Genomic DNA, 18,224 nt, shown 5'->3' with positions numbered 1-18,224 from the left:
CCAAAACCCCACTGGGGTTGACACTCCATCCTCTTGCCTCTTCAGCCACTCTTTCTCCAAGGCCCCTAGAGGTTCCCTCCTCCATGGGTGGGGGGGGATGTCTTACGTGGGCAGGTTGTACAGGGGGGTCATGCGGAAACAGGCGACGACCGCCCTCCGGCGCTGCTTGGACAAGAGCTTGTGCCACACGGCCTTCTTGGACTTATAAGGGTGCTCGATCTGGAGGCGGGATTATCTGTCACGTCTCCAGACTCTGCCCTTGGTCTGATTCGCACTTCCAGCCCCGAGTGAAACTGCCCATCAGTGCCCACGTCCAAATTCAGGCCCGACTCACAGGGCCGAAGAAACACCCTGGCTCCACCCACAGAGTCAAGGTTCTGACCTGTACTACTCTGCTATCAGACTGAAATTTCCCTCCTACGCCCCGCCCGCAGACCCGGGGCCACTACCCAGACCCGCCCAAGGCACTGCCCGCAGTCAAGGCGTCTTCACTGGGCCTGACTCGCAGACCCAAAGTTCTGCCCCTGTCGCCGTTCCCAGGCCCAAGATTTAGCGCCAGGTCCTACCCCCCAGATCAAAGTTTCCATTCCAAGTCTCGCTTTAAACTCAACTGTCACCACACCCAACAGATTAAAGGCCCGCCCCTTGCCGCGCTCAGAGTCCCAAGGTTCACCCGCAGGCCCCGCCCACAGGCTCAAGGACCGCCCCAGGCCCCGCCCAGAGACGCAAGCTTCGGCAACTCAGTAGTAAGACACCTGCTCCAGATGATAGAGCACTGCAGACACTTCCTGGACTCTGCGCACGATTTTCTCCGGGTCGTCAGCGTCCTCCTCGCGGCCCGGGAGGCCCCGGTACAAGGCCATCTGCCAGCGTAGAGAAGGGGAGCCTTCGACCTGAGAGGAGGAAGGACGGTCCGTATGAGGCCCCTCCCCTGCCCGCTCCCTCCTCTCTCAGCCGGGCTTCTCGAAGCGCCCCTCTGCGCAGAGTGGGCTTCTCCGGCCGCTCCGCCCCGCATTCAATGCTGTGATGATTCACTGGGGTGCTGAATACAAGGTCCCTCTTTCGATGCCTGATACATAGTAAGAGCTCAAACGTCGGCTGTTACTCTTGGTGTTAACCTGACATGCCCGTTTCGGTTGCACGAGGAGGAGGCGGCGTACCTTTCCCTGAAGGTGAAGGTTGTTTTGTAGAAATTCCCGGACCTCCTCATCTGTGTCTTTCTGGGGAGACATGACAGGCTGGGTCACTCTGGAGGGCCAAGCGTCCTCCTTGACCTACAACCCTTTCCCTTCCAGCCCCATCACCCCAGCAACTGGTGAGAGGCTTGTGTGGGGAAGATCTGAGAGAAACTGAAAGGATCCACAGGTCAGGAGTGGTCAGAGAGGAGTCCTAGAGGGCATCAGAGGCCATAGAGGCACCTTGAAGAGACAGGATTAGAGGGGCCTCGTTGGGGGTGTGAGAGGAAGTAGGGGGTGACATGAGGCTATCCCCAAAGGTCAAAAAAGGTCAGAAGAGGGTCAGAGTGGGGCTGGGAGTAAGTGGGAGACGGGCAGGGAGTTTCTGAAGATTAGAGGTGGGCGAGGGGGATTAGAAGGAGACGATAAGGTCAGCAGAGGTCATAGGGGCTCAGGCAGATCACCCAAGTCACTGGTGGGGTTTACACGGAGGCTAAGGGAGGGATCAGTAAGGTGGGGTTTCCTTAGGGTCCCAGGAGAGGGGGCCCTCATGACGAAGTTAAGTGGGCAGAGGGGCCCAGGAGGGCCCGTAGGGATCTCAGCAGTACTCAACAGGTCCTAGGAGGAGAAAGGGGGTGCTTGTGATATCAGGGGAGAGTCAGTGGTCTTCAGGGCCTCTGGTTAGATTGTCAGGGTGCTTTGCAGGGTCCTGGGGTTCTAGGGGTCTTGGGGCAGAGTCCTGGGAGGGCTTCTTGGGTCCCTGAGGCCAAAAAGGATCAGGGAGGGGGGTTGTTATCCCATACAATGGATAAAAGGGGTCCCGGGAGGCCTCTTTGGAACCCCAGAGGGCTTAGAAGGATTCAGGGGCAGGGTCAATTGACCCCAATCACCCTTGAGACCTCTAAGGTTTCAGTGTGGTCATGGGGAAGAAGCCATTAGGATCCTGGGGGCTACTTAGGGTCATAGGGTGCTCATTGGGCCCCTGAGAGTCTTTGGGGGCTCAGTTGGGTGTCAACAGAGTCCCAGGGGAGGGGTCAGCAGGGTCCTGAGGAAAGATGTGGTGAGCTGGAGAGGTCAGTGGGAACCCAGAGGTTCGGGGGGGGCAATGGGGTCACGAGGGGCTCAGTGGGTCCCGAGGGACTTGGGGAGGTCCTGGTAGAGGGCTTGGAGTTTCAGGGGGGCTCATGGTGTCTCAGCTGGGGCCCTCAGGTTCCTAGCGGGTCTGGCATGGCAGGGGTGTGGTGCTCAGAAGGGTCCCTGAAGGCTCAGTGTGGTCCTTCGGTCCCAAGGGTCTCAGTGGCCTTTCTAGTTTCCAGTGGGGTCCCAGTTAGGGTCCTTTGGTCCCAGAGTTCTGACAGCATCCCAAGTAGGGTTCTCAGCGTCCTGTGGGAAGGCTCAGGGCATCCTAGGAGGCCCAGTGGATCCTCAGGCTCCTGGAGAAGGACTCAGTAGGGTCCTAAGGGAGGGCCCTTAGTGGGATCCTGGGGGCTCAGTAGGGTCCCAGGGGCTTAGTGGGAGTGCTGAGTGGGATCCTGGTAGGTTCTCAGAAAGGGGCTGAGCAGGCACCAGGGCATAGCGGGTCTTGGCCAGTGTAATGAGTTCCTGGTCAGTGGGTGCACACATGTTCAGGCCGATGGGCAGCATCTTCTTGAGCGTGGCCACAATCAGCGATGTCTGCACGGAGTACCGGTCCCCCCGGCGCTTCTTCTTGGTGCGTTCCTGGTCTGAGCCACCTGACTGTGGGGACACGGTGGGGCTCAGCGCCAGCCTGAGTCTCAGCCTGGCCCCTGCTCCAGCCCCAACCAGCTACCATTGTCCACACTCCAGCCCCCGCCTGAATACTAGGCAGCCCCGACCCATCCCAGTTTCCACACCAGACCTTGCTAATCTTTCACTTCAGACCCCCAGCCCTGACCCTAGACCCTCCCAGATCCAAGCCTCTATCCCAAATTCCAACTTCTATCCCAAATCCTTCCAGATTTCCCTCCATTCCAGGCTTTCTCAACTTCTAGCAGTCTTCTCTCAGAATCCCCCCAGAACTTTCAGTAGGACACCCCTCCTGCCCCTACACAACACTTACAACCCCCCCTTCAGAGCCCAAGACAGAGTTCCCAAGAGTGAAATGAAGATGTAGAACCGTAAAGAGTCCCAAGAGACGAGAGAAGTTGGAAGAAAAAGCGAGAGAGAGACACTGAGAGACTGAGACAGACAAGGAGATAGAAGATGCAAGAAAGATCCAGAAAGATCTGGAAGCAGAATCACAGAGCACAGAGTCCCACAGCCATGTTCTGGAGCCTTGGGTGCAGACCCATGGCCTGGGCCACCCCAGTCATGCCAATGAGAAGCCCCGGTGACAAGCTTTGGCCGGAGCCACAACCACGCCAGCTTGTGATATGGAGCATGACCCATGTGCCAGCACATGCAGCGTCTCACTGGGTCCTCACAGAGCCCTGGGGCTGGGGGGCCACTGACTGGATGCCCTCCAAAGCTCAAAAGGTTAATACACTTGTCCAAGGTCACATAGCTAACTGCCAAGAGTCAGGATTCTAACCCAGGTCCATCTGATTCCAGAGCCCAGGCCTTAAACCCAGCCGTGCACGTGCCTTTCCCACCCCCATTCCCATTCCCTGGGACCTCAGCCCAAAATGCTTTGAAGCTTTGGGGAAAGCTGAGAGGGGAGTTGGTTTTTTTTTTTTTTTAAACAAAAGTTAAAAAAAATTCAACAGCCAAAAGTTGAGGGCCGGGAAGGGAATGGTTGGTGGGAGGTGGGGTGGAGGAAGAGAAAGAGGACGAGGGCTGGGGAACAGGGGCAGGGGCTTTCTGGAGGCAGAGCAGAGGCTGGGGTTGGGAGCCGGGTAGAGGGTATTAGCCAAGAGCCATGCGGAAGGTCCCAGACGTGGGGCTGACCTGTACATCTCCCACCTGCTTCATCAGGTTGCAGACAGAGACAAAAAGTGTTACCCCAGTCCCTCCGAGAACCCCAGGCCCCCTCCAAGTCAGCCCTAAGCACAGCTCCTCTGCCCCATCCTGATGCAAATCCCCCAGCTGGGCATTTCCAGACCTCACTCAGGGTGGTGGGTTTGTTCTTTAGACCCTATCCTTTAGAGGGCAGTTCTGGGAAGGATAAGGGGAGAGGAAAGGGGGAGGTGTGGGATAATGGGATAGAAGGAAAGAAGTGGGTGAAAGGAGAGGAGGAAATTGGGATGGCGGAGGAACATGGGGAGGAAGATGGGGAGGAGGGTGACGGGGAGGAGAAAGCATGTAGGGAGGAGGGAGGAGATGGGAAAGAGGAGGGAAATGGGGGGAAGGAAAAGGACGGGAGGGAGGAGGTGGGGATGAGAGAAGGGGGAGGTGGGGAGGAAGGAGGAGGGAGATGGGGCTGCTATGAGGGCTGCAGGGAATGTGACTAGGACAGGGCAGGCTGGCGGGGTGAGGAGGGCCCAGGTAGGAAGCCCAGGAAGCTGTTCCCTCCCTCCCTGCGAAGTCCTCTTCCCAGAGCAAAGCACCCACCTTGGCCATTTTGCTCTTGCTGTCTGCAGTCAGAAATGACATGTTGTTGATCTCATTCTGGACCACAAAGTTCTGCTCTTCGCGCTTAAAGTTCTGGGGGTGCGGGGAGGCAGTGTTGGGGATCAGACAGGGTGGGGGAGGGCATCTTTGGGCAGCAGCTTCTCTGCTTATAGAGAGGAGAGGCAGGGTGGGTGGGGACTCACGTGGGACTTGGACCAGTAGATGAAGATCTCGCCCACCATCCTGAACAGCTCCTCCGCATTGGGATTGGGCTCGGTCAGCCAGTGTGCCCTGGGCAGGCAGGGGAAGGGGCTGGTGAGGGATGAGGGCAGGGACCCCCACAGAAGGGGGCCACATGGAGAGACCTCAGGGGAGGGGATCGGAGACTCCAGTGGGAGGGATAGAGCTTTCTAGGGTAATCTGGCCATTCAGATGATTTAAAAATTATCAATGACCTTTCCTTAAAAATTGTTTTTTCTTTCTCTAACCTTCTTACTGAAGTATTACATACAAAGTTTCAACTTGATGAATTATCACCAGGTGAACACACGTGTGTAACTGCCACCCAAATCAAGAAATAGAACATTTCCAGTCCCCGGTCTGAAAGATGCCCGTATCCAGACTTCTAGACCATGAATTTCTTTTTTAAGATTTAAAAAAATTTTTGTTTCTAAGATTAAAAAAAAAATTTTTTTAAGATTTAAAAATAATTTTATTTATTTATTTTTGGCTGCATTGGGTCTTCGCTGCTGCACGCGTGCTTTCTCTAGTTGCGGTGAGCGGGAGCTACTCTAGCTGCAGTGCGCGGGCTTCTCATTGCAGTGGTTTCTCTTGTTGCAGAGCACGGGCTCTAGGCGCGCGGGCTCAGTAGTTGTGGCTCGCGGGCTCTAGAGCGCAGGCTCAGTAGTTGTGGCACATGCGCTTAGTTGTTCCGCGGCATGTGGGATCTTCCCAGACCAGGGCTCGAACCCATGTCCACCGCATTGGCAGGCGGATTCTTAGCCACTGGCGACCAGGGAAGACCCTAAAGATTTTTTTGATGTGGACCATTTTTAAAGTCTTTATTGAATTTGTTACAATATCGCTTCTGTTTTATGTTTTGGTTTTTTTGGCCGCGAGTCATGTGGGATTAGCTCCCCGACCGGGGATCGAACCTGCACCCCCTGCATCGGAAGGCAAAGTCTTAAGCACTGGAACACCAGGGAAGTCCCCTAGCCCATGAATTAGTTTGGTCTGTTCTTGAATGTTACATAAATAGATGATACAATATGTACTCTATTTAAAATTTCCTCATTTCTTTCATTCAACCTGATGTTTGAGAGATTCATCCATGTTGCTGGGTGTTGCAACATTGCCGTGTAGTATTCCACTGTGTGAGTATACCTCACTTTACTTGCCCAAACTTTTTGACGCAACACTCCTAACTCCTAGGAATCTACCCTATAGCGATACCCACTCATGAGCACAAAGATGGGTGTACAAGGATGTATATATACAGCATGCATACCACTGCTTTCTGCTTCAGCTCCCATGACAGACATAGCTAATCAATCCAAGCTCCCTTTCTCACAAAGCCCTGATGCGACCTTAAAATCTTTTTCAACCCAGAGGGAACTTGGAGTTGAATCTTGCTCACTATCCCTGGATTTGGCTGCACCTAAGACTCAATAATTCTTTAAACGTTGCTTCTGATTTTAGGGAGATGTTAGCAATTGGTTGATACCTGCGCTTGCCCTTTTATAAAGACCTATGTTTCTGGGGGAAGTTAGTCTGGCCGGATCTGGACTACCTTCCTTTCTTCTCTCAGTGATGGAGGAGGGCCTGACCATTGGACTTCACTGCACAAATCAGGCACCCTGTCTACCCAAGCCTGAAGACGCAGTGCTGGGGGAGAGAAGTACGGCTCCTTATGGCTGATAGTGCAGCCCCCACAGGGCCTCAGATTCAGGAGGTTGAAAGGAGCAGAAGGGGAGAAAACACAGGCTGGCTTTGGTTGGTCTGTAAGCAACAGGGGCTGGGGGTCAGAAGGTTGGGTAGGACTGAGTGAGAATTGCAAGTTTATAGCAAGTCAGAGGCGAGAGGTCAGATGGGGTCCAAGGAAGCCAGGGGTCAGGCTGGGGTGTGTGGGGGGACGGCTGGGGACATGCTGACCTGTTGTTGTCCACGTAGCGGATGAGCAGCGGATAGAGGGCGTACAGGTCCCGGCAGAGTACAGAGAACTCATCCCGCACCAGGAGCTCGCCCTCCTCGGCTTCCGCCTTGGCCTCTAGGCGCAGCTGCTCCTCCTCGGACACCACCTTCCCTGCCCGCTTGCGCAGCCGCCCGATGGTGGGGATGAAGTGTGAGTGCAGGAGCTCAGGCCGGGCCCGGCTCACGATGGGCTGGGCAAACACTGCAGAACCAGAGGGGGCGCAGGTGCTGCAGCACCTGACCTAAGACCTCTGATCCCACCCCTGACCTCTGTTCCCATCCCACGACTTCCGACCTGTACCTCTGACCCAGCAGCTGTCATCGACCCCAGCCTGACCCTGGCTTCTGACCCCAGCCTCTACCTCTGATCCCACTCCTGACCTCGGGCTGTGACCTCTGACATAGCCCCTGATCCTGGATCCCAACCCTAACCCTTGACCTGAAACTGTGACCCCTCAGCCCGACACAAGTGCTTGACTTCTGACTCCAACAACTGAATCCTAACCTGATATCTTACCCTAGCCTATGACACCTCACCCCAGTCTTTAACCGCTGACCTGGTCTATACCCCGACATACCTCACCACATGATTTCTGACTATGACCCTGGTTTCTTACCACAGCCTCTGACCTCTGACCCTGGCCTCTGACCTCAGCCCTGATTCTCTAGCTTGGCCCTGATCCAAAACTTAACTCCTGACAAGGAACTTACAAGTCATGATTTTTTTTTTTTTTGGCCACGCCGCGTGGCTTGTGGGATCCTAGTTCCCCGACCAGGGATTGAACCCAGGCCCCTACAGTGAGTCCCAACCACTGGACCGCCAGAGAAGTCCCCTGACATGGAACTTCTGAACCAGGAGCCCCAATCTTTTAAAGATTCATTTCTTGACCCCTGACCCAGAACCCTAACTGTCCATATCGGGGACCCTGGTATTTGACCTGGTCCTCTGACCCTTTGTATAAGGAACTCAGCCTTCTGACCCAGTTTCTAACCCATGACCTAACCCTCTTCAAGGCTCCAGAAATTCAGACTCCAGCCTGGAGGACTCCACCTCAGCCTGAGATTCTGACCCCTTAGGATGACCTCTGGCCTTGTGACCCCGAGAAAACTGAGCTCTGACTCCTCCCCACTCCCAGAAAACCATGGACCCTCTGAGATCTCCCTCTGAGACCATCAGGTCCAGGGACCGGAGATCTCCCTCTGAGACCATCAGGTCCAGGGACCGGAGATCTCCCTCTGAGACCATCAGGTCCAGGGACCGGAGCCCCAGGCCCGCCAGACCCACCAGCCAGCCGCTTCATCCACGAGGCCTCGTCAATGCCCAGGTTGTTGACGATGATCCGCAGGATGTTCCCCAGCAGGGAGTTGAGATGGTCGGAAGTGATGGCTGTGCAGGGTGGAGGGGCCCCTGCAGGCAGGGCAGGCGGGGGTGCCTCGGGTCCGCGCTCCCACCAGCGGGGCAGGTAGCTGCACAGCATGGGCAGCGTGATCTCGATGACGTGCGGCATCTCTGTGTAGCGGGCCCCCGACTCAGCCAGCCCCCCGATGTCTGCCATGAGCCGCTCCAGCACCGGGATGTCAGGACACATCTCCTCCACGCTACTGGGGAGCCCCAAGACTGGGGTGTGGGGAGGGGATCAGGGCATGCCAACCCATCGTGCCCAGACCTCAGTGTCCACACCATAACCCAGAGCACCCACAAACTCTGGGGTTCCCCAATCTGGAGCGCCCCCAACCTGAGAAATCCTCAGCCCCTCAGAGCCCCGACTGGGCCACACTACCCACAGTGGGTCTCCCTGGAACCGGTGCAGGTGGAGTATAACCCTGAACGGCTGCCCCAGCCCCGCCCGACTTACTGGCCCGCTCCCGGGGAGATTTGGTGGTGTACACTGAGCAGGCGTTATACTCGTTCAGCTGAGGTTCCAGGAACGCCACCGGCATGGCCGCTGCCAGGCAGGCGAGGCACTCGCCCAGGGCTGGCCGAAGCCTGGAAGACGAGGCTGTGCTCAGCTCCCACGCCCCCGCCGCCCTGTCCTGGATCCCAGTCCCTTCCTCCACAGAAGTGCCTCTCCCCAGGACACTTTGGGGCAGAGATGCCATTCACTGGTGGTCACCAATGCGGCCGGCTCCCTGGGTTTCCTGAGTGCCCTTTTGCTCTACCGGTGATTCTGGCACTGCCAGCGGCCCTCTCCAGTGCCCCCAGCATGCCTGGCTCCTGTGGGCCGCCAGGGTTTCTGCGTACCCCCTGCCAGCCCAGAACAACCTGCCATCCCGGCCGCCAAGCGCCTGTGCCCACCTGGCCCCCAACCAGTGGCCTCCACTTTCTTCACTGGCCTTCCTCCGTGCGCCCTCACGTGGCCATCCTGAGGAACTGCAGTGGCCACGATGCGGACGTCTTTTGAAGACTTTGACCATTTCCCGGCTTTTCATTCACCCCCACATTCTCCTGTGCCCTCCCCTCCCTGGGCCCCCACAGTATCCACCCCAGCCCCAAACTATGGCTGTCTCTCCTTACTTTTCCACGTAAGGGTTCTTGGTGGTTCCCAGAGAGTAGATACTGCACAGGGTTCGGTAGCAAGAGACCTGGACATCATCCACTGAGGGAAAGAGGGAGGGTGAGGGTCCGTACCGGTTCTTCTCTAACCCCCTCCCTTGTCTCCAAATGACGGGTAAGAGCAGGGGTTGTAGAGCCAGCCTGCCATTTACAAGTTTTGTTACTTGAGCAAGTACCAGCTCTCTCGCGGCCTTAGTTTCCCTCTCTGTAAAATGTGGATAATTATAGTATCTTCCTCATGGGGTTGTTGTGATTGATTAAATGAGTCAATACTCAGAAAGCAACTGGAACAGGGCACACAGGAGGCACTCAATGAAGGCTAGCTGTTCTTGGAGAGGAGTCACGGATCTCTTGATGATAGTGATGGACACTCTCTCCAGCAAATGCAAACAGACATCCAATTGTGACTTCAATATTGGTTATCCACATACCCCCCACCCCAGAAGGCCAGGTTAAGAACCTCATCAACTTCCTAAATGTCATGAGGCAAAAAGAGGGCAGGGGGACTGTTCTAGATTGAAAAGAGACGACAGAGACATAACAACCAAATGCAATGACAGAAACTTCACTGAATTCTGAATTAAAAAAAAAAAATCAAAGACATTTTGAGGGTAATAGGGAAATTTAACTGTAGTCAGGTTAGGTGTGATACTGATATTGTGGGTACACGAGAGAACGTTCTGTAACATTCAGGTGTTGCAGGCTGAGTATTTAAGGATGAGGTGTCACTGTGTGTGTGCAACTCACATTCAAAAGTTCAACAAGGGCTTCCCTGGTGGCGCAGTGGTTAAGAGTCTGCCTGCCAATGCAGGGGACACGGGTTCGAACCCCGGTCTGGGAAGATCCCACATGCCACAGAGCAACTAAGCCCATGCACCACAACTACTGGCCTGCACTCTAGAGCCCACAAGCCACAATTACTGAGCCCGTGTGCCACAACTACTGAAGCCCGCGTGCCTAGGGCCCGTGCTCCGCAACAAGAAAAGTCACCGCGATGAGAAGCCCGCGCACAGCAACGAAGAGTAGCCCTCGCTCGCCGCAACTAGAGAAAGCCCGCGTGCAGCAGCAAAGACCCAATGCAGCCAAAAATAAATTAAAATAAATTTAAAAACAAAAAGTTCAACAAAAAGTTTGGAAACACTTTCACTCATAAAGTGAAAGGTAAAACAAATGGGGCAGATTGTTAACAATTCTCTTCTACTTTACTGTATGTTTTAAAATTTTCAGAATAAAATGTTGGAGGGATTCCCTGGCAGTCCAGTGGTTCAGACTCCTTGCTCTCACTGCCAAGGGCTCGGGTTCGATCCCTGGTTGGGGAACTAAGATCCCGCGTGCCCCATGGCGCGGCCGAAAAAAAAATGTTGGAGCCGGGAAAGAACCCCATCCAAGTGCTACTTCTTTAAAAATTTTTGTCAATGTCAAATCAGCAGTGAGCTGAGACAGGCTTTCCCTACCCCTCAGTCCTCACAGCCCATCCTGGATGCCTCCGACCCCCTGGGCCCCTCACAACCACCGAACCCCAAACTGACCTTGGCATCTCCCTCAAACTTGTTATTTCTTCCGACTTGTCTCATGGAGGCCCCACTGTCCCCAGGTCCCCAGGCCAGGGCCTCAATCTGGATGCCTCCCCTCTAGAGCCTATCTCCTCGGCCTCCAAGACATCTCTCCCACCAGCCCTTCCTGTCCTTTCCTGCCTCTGCCATGCTCTACCTCTTGTAGGGCTTTTTGAGTACCTGAACATACAACGTCTTCACCCCCTACTGGGTGCTTTATCTTGCCCGTGCCTCATTAACAGCGCTATGTTACACACAAGATCCCGGCTGGGTCACACACTGTAGGTGCCATTTGGTAGGATAAATACAGCAGACACTGCCGATTGACTCCCAATACCTGCTCTTACCTTCTTCCTGCTCTCCTCTTCTTCCTGGTAAGAGACCTCCATACTTAGCTCAATACATGAATAAAGTCTACCATCCTAGCCTTCCTTACAGTGACATGTGGCCATATGCTAAGTTCCGGCCAATAGGATAAATGTGAGCAGAAGTGATGGGGGCCGTTTCTACGTTGTTCCTTTAAAAGAACTGAGGTGCCCTCCTCTGTTTTCTCTTGTCTCCTACTGGCTAGAATGAGAAGGTGATGGTGCACCCTCTTGGACCATATGGATAAAGGCAACATTTCAGGGATGGCAGAGCAACAAGATGGAAGGAATCTGGGCTTCTGACATCATGATCAACCTACCAGTAGACTGTTACATGAAAAAGAAATATATCTGTCACTTGTTTAAGCTACTGTGATTTAGGTTCTTTTGTTAGAGCTGTGGAATTAATGCTCTGATTAACTCATTCTCTTACCTACCAATTTTCTGAAATGAATGCACACTTTGCTTATGGCAATGTATCCTCTCAATAAATATAACACTGAAACACCTGCAGATTCTATCAGGCACACTGCGATGGGTGGTGTTGGTTGAACTGACACCCCCCCCCCACCCCCCAACAACTGCCCTTGGGATCAGGAGCCCTTACAGATAACATCGTCTCCAAACTGGTGCTGGGCGATGTGCTGGAAGAGGGTGGTGAGCACAGGCAGCAGGGCCACGGTGGTGTAGGTGAGGTTCTGGCCCACACCCTTCACCTGCGTGCGTGTCTGCGACACCTTGCCTAGCCGCAGGTTCTCCACCATCTTCTCGATGTCCTCCGAGGCACTCTCAAAGAAGGAACGGAGGCCAGCCTTCACGATCTCGGGGCCAGACTTCATCACGGTCCTAACAGGGAAGTGGGGGCAAACCAGCTCCAGAATCTGAGATTCAAGACTGAGGGGAGTCTAGGAGCACAGGGGTTGGGGGTGGGAGCACGCTTAGAATGGGAGTGGGCACCACGACCCTTAGCCCCACCTGGCATCCAGGGAGCGTGCCAGGATATGAAGACAGTTGACCACAGCTGGGGCATCCGTCCCTGGGGGAGGAAGTTGGGCCTGGGTGAAGAAAGGGTTATGGGGACAGTACCTCCCTCTACAGCCAACTCAGCTGATCTCTCTTCATCCATCCCCACCCCACCTAGACTCCCATAGGCCCCTGTCCTTCCCTCATCCTGGCTGTGATCCCTCTGCCTGTCCCTCCCCCATCCTGGCCCTGACCTCTGGGCCGTCACCGTCTGGTGATGAGTCTGAGAGTTCCATGACAGCAGGGCCCAGGACTATCCCATCACTGCTCTGTCCCCAGGACCACCCACTCCACGTGCAAGTCCAGAGGAAGAACACAGTGAAAGCTGTTCAGATTAAGGCATGAACCGGGGCCGTATTTCTTCAGGGCGAGGTTGTGAAGAGGGGAAGAGAGGGAAGATTGGGGAGAAGGGCTCGGGAGCAGAGCTACTTACCAAAGAGAGAGACTCGGTGACGGACAAGAGCGGCAAGCTTGCAGAAGAGGCTGAAGAAAGAGAAAGAAACAGGACAGGAGAAACAGGGAGCAAGGACACCAAGGGGACACAATGAGAGGAGGAGGGACAGGGAAGACGGGGGAGAGGGACAGAAGACAGAGCCAGGAGGAGAAAGGATGATGGGGGAGAAAACGAAGGAGACAGAGGGGGTGCAGAGGGGCAGAGAGATGAACCGGCTTGAAAGTCACAAGCAGTAACTGGTATGCTGGGGGTGGGGAGTCCGGTCTGCCATTCTGACAGGGTGACCAATTAGTCCCAGGTTGCCTGAAAGTCCCATGTCCTGGGGCACACCAGGACGGTTGGTCACCCTATAGCCCTTCCATCACCTCTGCAGGTAGACTGATCAGTGCCCAGCACCTAGGACAGAGCCTCTAAGGTCCAAGGGTGGGAAGAAAAGATCCAGGATTACAATGCCGTGAGGTCAGGGGTGTGAGTCACAGGTCCCAGGGGGGCGCACCTGGTGATCATTTCCTTCTCCTTGTTGGAGGCGTGGCCACCACTGCCCAGCAATTTGGCTGGTGTGGACAGGAAATAGAGGCAGTGGTTGGTGAAGTACTGGTTGATCAAAGGCAGCAGGATCTGGGGGCGTGGGGAAGAGACGAAGGGGATTGGGTGAAGAGAGAGGAGAGCCCACCAGTCCCCAGCCTCCTCCAGCTTCTGAGCCCGCCTCTCACCTTGGCAAAGAATTTAATCTCCTGTTCGTGAGGGGACTTTTCCACTCGTCCACTGCTGACCACAGCCTCTGGTGGGGGAAGGCAAATAGGGGTCATGGTGGCTTCAAGGCTAGGGAACTCAGGGTTTTCTGAGGGGGCAGAGTTGGGATATGATAGGAGATTGACTCCTGGTATGAAGTCACTTGTATTGGCTTTGAGGTAAACCTCTCTCCCCTATCTTTCATCTGATCCCCCTAACTCCTTGATCAAACCCTTCCTGAGGCTGAAAATGGGGAGGAGGACAAACTGGGATGGGGTAAGGCCATGGAACATCGCCCTCCTCACCAATCACAAGTCCTTTTCTTTCTGAACTTCAATGTCTGGCACTAAGTAGATGTGGAATGAATGAATGAAACAAGAAGTCAATGTAGACAGATTAGATTCAACTTTAAAGTGGAAATCTGTTTCAGTCATCATCATCATCATCGTAGTGACGGTAACAATTCATATTATTAAACTAATAGTACTATTAAAATAATAATAATAATAAAAAATGAGGCTCCAATTACTAAACACTCGCTATGTCCCCTGGCACTGTGAGACATGTTCTTGCACAATCTCCTCCCAACCTGGAGGCCTGTATACTTGGTCCTTCATTCCCATTTTACAGATGAGGAAAGTGAGGTGAAATAGCTCACTCCAGGTCACTCAGCAAATAAGTGACAGAACTGTAGCTGGTTATGGTGAACAGAATCCCCCTTTCACAGATGAGCAAACTGAGGTTCAGGGAGGAGAGGGAATTGCCAGGAGGCTGTGCAGCATGGAGGTCTGGCTCACGTGGGATTTGGGGTGAGATGTATGAGTGAATCCTGCTGGGCCACTCACTCACCTGAAGGGAATTTGGGGGTTCCTGGGTGGCTCTTAAGGGGAATGCTGGGGCTCTCTAGGGGAAGCAGGAAGGGATCATAGGGGCCCCAGCTGTGATTCTTAGAGATATATAAGGGGCATCTGTGGGGCATCCCAACAGCCTCAGCCTTCAAAATAGATCCAGAATCTGCCCAGTTCTCACTCTCTTCTGCTCCTGCCCCCCTCAGTCTGCTCCCACAGGCAGCCAGAGGGAGCCTGTGAACACCCAAGGCAGATCAGGGCCCTCTCCTGCTTAGAATGCTCCCGTGGCACCATCTCACTCACAGCAAAAAGCCACAGTCCTCACCATGGCCTGCAAAGCCTGTCATGATCTGCCTGTCACTGACCCCATTTCCTCTCACTCTTCCCCTCTGTCGCTCTGCTTCAGCCACATGGGCCTCCTGATACGCACGCACATCAGCGACCTCTGCACTGGTTGTTCCTCTCCCTAAAATACTCTCCCCAGATGACCACACAGCTCTCTCCCCAGCTTCCTGGAATACTCTATTTAATATTTATTTGACCGCACAGCAGGGCACGTGGGATCTTAGTTCCCCGACCAGGGATCAAACCCATGACCCCTGCAGTGGAAGTGCAGCATCTGAACCCACGGGACCACCAAGAAGTCCTGGAACACTCCGTTTAAAATTACAACCGGCCCCCACTCCCAACCCTCTTTAGCTAGCTCTAGTGTATTCCTCTTCCCACAACACTAATCGCTTTCTGACACACTCAGTGATCTCCTTATTTCCGACTTTAAATGGCTGAATCCACCACAGGAATGTAAGCTGCAGGACGACAGGGATCTTTGTCTTCTTGTTCACTGTCTTATTGTCAACCCCTAGAACAATGTCTGGCACAATGATTAGATGAGGGGAGGAAGGAGAAATGAATGAACTGGGTGCCTTTGTGAAACTGCAGCTAGGGCGGGGACGGGGAGGGAATTCTCCGTACCCAGATGGGCGATAAACTCCTGAGAAATGTCCATCCAGCGGAGCAACTGCTGCAGGAAGCCGAAGGCGAACCGTTTCTCAATGGAAGACGTGTCCAGTTCCATGTCCTTAAGGCCCCTGCGTGCAGGCAGAACGAGAGGTCAGCCCAGACGCAGAGCCGCCGTGTTTCCCGCCTCTTTCCAGTTCGGCCTGGACTCCCCCAGGCCCTGCCTCCGCTTTCCAGGCCCCCACCCTTCTTAGGCTCCTCCCCTCTCTGGCCCCGCCTCTGCCCCCAGGCCCCACCCCTCTATGGCCCTGCCTCTGCCCCCAGGCCCCTCCCCCATCATCTTCCTCTCTCTTTCTCCGCCTCCGCTACCTAGGACTCACCTATCCCAGCTTTTGCCGGGGTTCCGCCCACTTTCCCTACCCCTCCCGGGACAGCCTTCCGGCCCGCTTGCCTGGTGACCGCGTAGCCGTTCATCTGCAGGAACTTCAGCAGCTCCTGGGCCTTCTCTCTATCTCGTGCCTTCTCCTTGGCCGTGAGCGTGTCGTAGGGAACCAGCAGGGGGTGGGTCCCACCACCTGGCGCAGCAAAGACCAGAAATCAGGGGAGTGGGGGGGACCCAGGCCGCTCATTGAAGTGGTTCCTGAAGTTCAGGGTGTGCAAAATTATAGTAATAAAGACAGAGATAAGAATAACCAAAAAAAAAAAAAAAAAAAAAAAAAACCAAAAAAAAAAAAAAAAAAAGAATAACCAAACATTGCTTTCGGAGAGGCTCCTCACGGCCTCACCACAGCCCATAAGGAGTAAATGCTGTGATTATCCCCATTGTAGAGACACAGAAACGAAGGTTCAGTGGGGTGAAAGCGACTGTTCAAAGTCACACAACTCTAACCCAGGCCCTTATGACTCCGGAGCCTGTGACTAGGGGACTACGGCGAAGGGGAGTCTGTGCGGCGTGGGGTGGGTGCCTCACCCTTGGCTTCCAGCTCCTGTTTCTTCTTCCGTCCCCATGTGTTGTGGTAATTTTCCGCCAGTTGTTCTGCCATGGCCTGGGAGAGGATGCAAAGGGTCAAAGCCCACATTCAGAGGATGTCTTCCTCTCCCAACAGACACCTCCAGTCCCCGAATAAAGGATCAGAAGACTCACCTGCAGCTCCCGGGACAGGGTAACTCCGGTGAGGTCGGGGGGCTGGGGGTTGTAGCCTTCCCGTGGATCATAGGTCTGGGGAGACAAGGGAAAGATGGACGGACTAGCGGGAAGCCCAGCCCCCAAGCCAATTTATCCCCCCTACCTGGCCCTACACCCCTCCTCTGTGCCCTCTCCTTAAGTCCCTGTCTCTAAGCCACCCTCCTCTCTTCTGCCCTTTACAGTTCTTCAGACCCATGCCCTCTCCCTTCCCAGATCTCTCAGCCTTCTCCTGCACCCCCTCCTGGCCTTCCCCCTTCTGCTGACCCCACCTTTTTCCCGTGGCCCTTATCCCCCTCTCGACCCCACCTCCTGCCTGGCCCCACCCTCTCCTGGCCCTGCCCGCTCACCACCCCCTCATGACCCCGCCCCCTGTCCCAGCCCCGCCTCCACCTGGGCACTTTGGGATATCTTCCGGGTTTTTTTCTTCTCCGTCTTCTCCTCCTCACCCTCCCTGGCTTTCTCTATCGTCCATTCCCAGGCAATCATGGCCTTCAAGGACTCCTTGATGGGCCAGCGGTAAATCTCTTTGTCCTGGGGTGGACAGGAAGGAGTGGAGTTGGTGGAATGGGGTGAGAGGGAGGTGGAGGTAGGAGCCCCTGGCTCAGCCTCACTGGCCTCCAGTGTCCCAAAAGGGGAAAGCCCTGACCATGTGGCTAGGAAGTGGTCCAGTCTGAATTCAATCCAGGTGTCTTACCTGTTCTGTAACAGAGCTTCCCAAACTCTCATTATCCCCTTTTATACGTGAGACTCAGAGAAGTTAAGTTGTATGGTCAAGGAATCAAACCCAGTCTCTCCAACTCTAAGAGAAGGGACACTAGGAGTCTGGGGTCTAGGGGAGGCAGCCAAGTTTGAGGGAAGGCAAAGTCCATGGATGGGGAGCCTTAACCCGCAGATCCAGCTAGATCCAAGCCCATGAAGCTGCCTCACCCCTCCCTGATCCCCCAAATTTTGGACCCCCACCTTGGGCGCCAAGGCTTGGTCACCTTCTCTGAAAACGTCTTGTAGGGCCTCAGCATGGGATGGGTCTTCAGTTCCTCATCTATGTTCTCCCCATAGGACCAGTTGTTCTGGATCTGGAGGTGGAGAGGGGACAGGTGGGGGCAGTGTCACTATGGAGCGGGGCATGGGAGCAGGATGAGGTGTGGACACACACTGAGAGGGAACCCTGGAGGGGCTGAGGGTTCCAGAGGAGGCTGTGAATCCCAGGAAGAGTTATGGGTCTCAGGGAAATCTGGGGCCCTCCGGGAGAATCTGGGTCTGGGGGAAAGCTGGGGTCTTGAGGAAGGCTGGCAGGGGTGGGGGTTCCTGGGGAGGGGAGGACCATGACGCCAACCTTGTCGAAGGCCCACTTCTCGTGTGTGTACTCCGCAAACTTGTTAATGAAGGAGTCCAGCTTCTCTGGGATGATCACACTATTAGTAGGGTGGGGTCAGCAGATGTTAGGGCTGTGGCCCCTCCTTCCACCTCTGAAACCTCTCCTTCTCCCAGCCCCCAGGCCCCCCTCCTGCCCCCAGGCCTCACTTGAGGGTCTCCACAGGCCGAGGATCAAAGTTGCCTTCGGCGTCCACCGTGGCCCTTTTCTCAGCCTTGGATGAATATGAGGCGTCCACGTAGTCGGGGGGCAGGGCCCCTGCGATGGCACACAGGCAGGGCATAGCCATGCGGTACAGCTCTGGG

At 54.8% G+C, this 18,224-nt stretch overlaps 1 protein-coding gene across 1 annotated transcript in view; it reads right to left on the bottom strand.

The window, feature by feature from the left end:
- RYR1 (ryanodine receptor 1) overlaps window positions 1-18,224 on the bottom strand; it is a 118,704-nt gene that overhangs the window by 46,357 nt on the left and 54,123 nt on the right. The window contains exons 51-74 of the mRNA XM_024734132.1: window positions 18,069-18,224; window positions 17,881-17,959; window positions 17,531-17,620; window positions 16,938-17,078; window positions 16,506-16,580; window positions 16,332-16,407; window positions 15,813-15,936; window positions 15,377-15,492; window positions 13,538-13,605; window positions 13,321-13,442; window positions 12,804-12,853; window positions 12,323-12,383; window positions 11,955-12,193; window positions 9,391-9,472; window positions 8,732-8,862; window positions 8,161-8,493; window positions 6,837-7,077; window positions 4,889-4,976; window positions 4,686-4,778; window positions 4,083-4,097; window positions 2,742-2,912; window positions 1,161-1,220; window positions 756-893; window positions 107-219 (exon numbers count right to left, since the gene is read on the bottom strand). The exon at window positions 18,069-18,224 is cut by the window's right edge and continues 20 nt beyond it. Coding sequence (XP_024589900.1) covers window positions 107-219; window positions 756-893; window positions 1,161-1,220; window positions 2,742-2,912; window positions 4,083-4,097; window positions 4,686-4,778; window positions 4,889-4,976; window positions 6,837-7,077; window positions 8,161-8,493; window positions 8,732-8,862; window positions 9,391-9,472; window positions 11,955-12,193; window positions 12,323-12,383; window positions 12,804-12,853; window positions 13,321-13,442; window positions 13,538-13,605; window positions 15,377-15,492; window positions 15,813-15,936; window positions 16,332-16,407; window positions 16,506-16,580; window positions 16,938-17,078; window positions 17,531-17,620; window positions 17,881-17,959; window positions 18,069-18,224 — 2,862 coding nt within the window. The remainder of the gene's footprint in view (window positions 1-106; window positions 220-755; window positions 894-1,160; window positions 1,221-2,741; window positions 2,913-4,082; window positions 4,098-4,685; window positions 4,779-4,888; window positions 4,977-6,836; window positions 7,078-8,160; window positions 8,494-8,731; window positions 8,863-9,390; window positions 9,473-11,954; window positions 12,194-12,322; window positions 12,384-12,803; window positions 12,854-13,320; window positions 13,443-13,537; window positions 13,606-15,376; window positions 15,493-15,812; window positions 15,937-16,331; window positions 16,408-16,505; window positions 16,581-16,937; window positions 17,079-17,530; window positions 17,621-17,880; window positions 17,960-18,068) is intronic.

Source organism: Neophocaena asiaeorientalis, unplaced genomic scaffold, assembly GCF_003031525.2.
Source record: "Neophocaena asiaeorientalis asiaeorientalis breed wild unplaced genomic scaffold, Neophocaena_asiaeorientalis_V1.1 scaffold280, whole genome shotgun sequence".
In the NCBI taxonomy this organism is placed as follows: Eukaryota; Metazoa; Chordata; class Mammalia; order Artiodactyla; family Phocoenidae; genus Neophocaena; species Neophocaena asiaeorientalis.
Note: the sequence above shows the minus strand (reverse complement) of the source record. Positions and strands in the feature narration are given on the sequence as shown.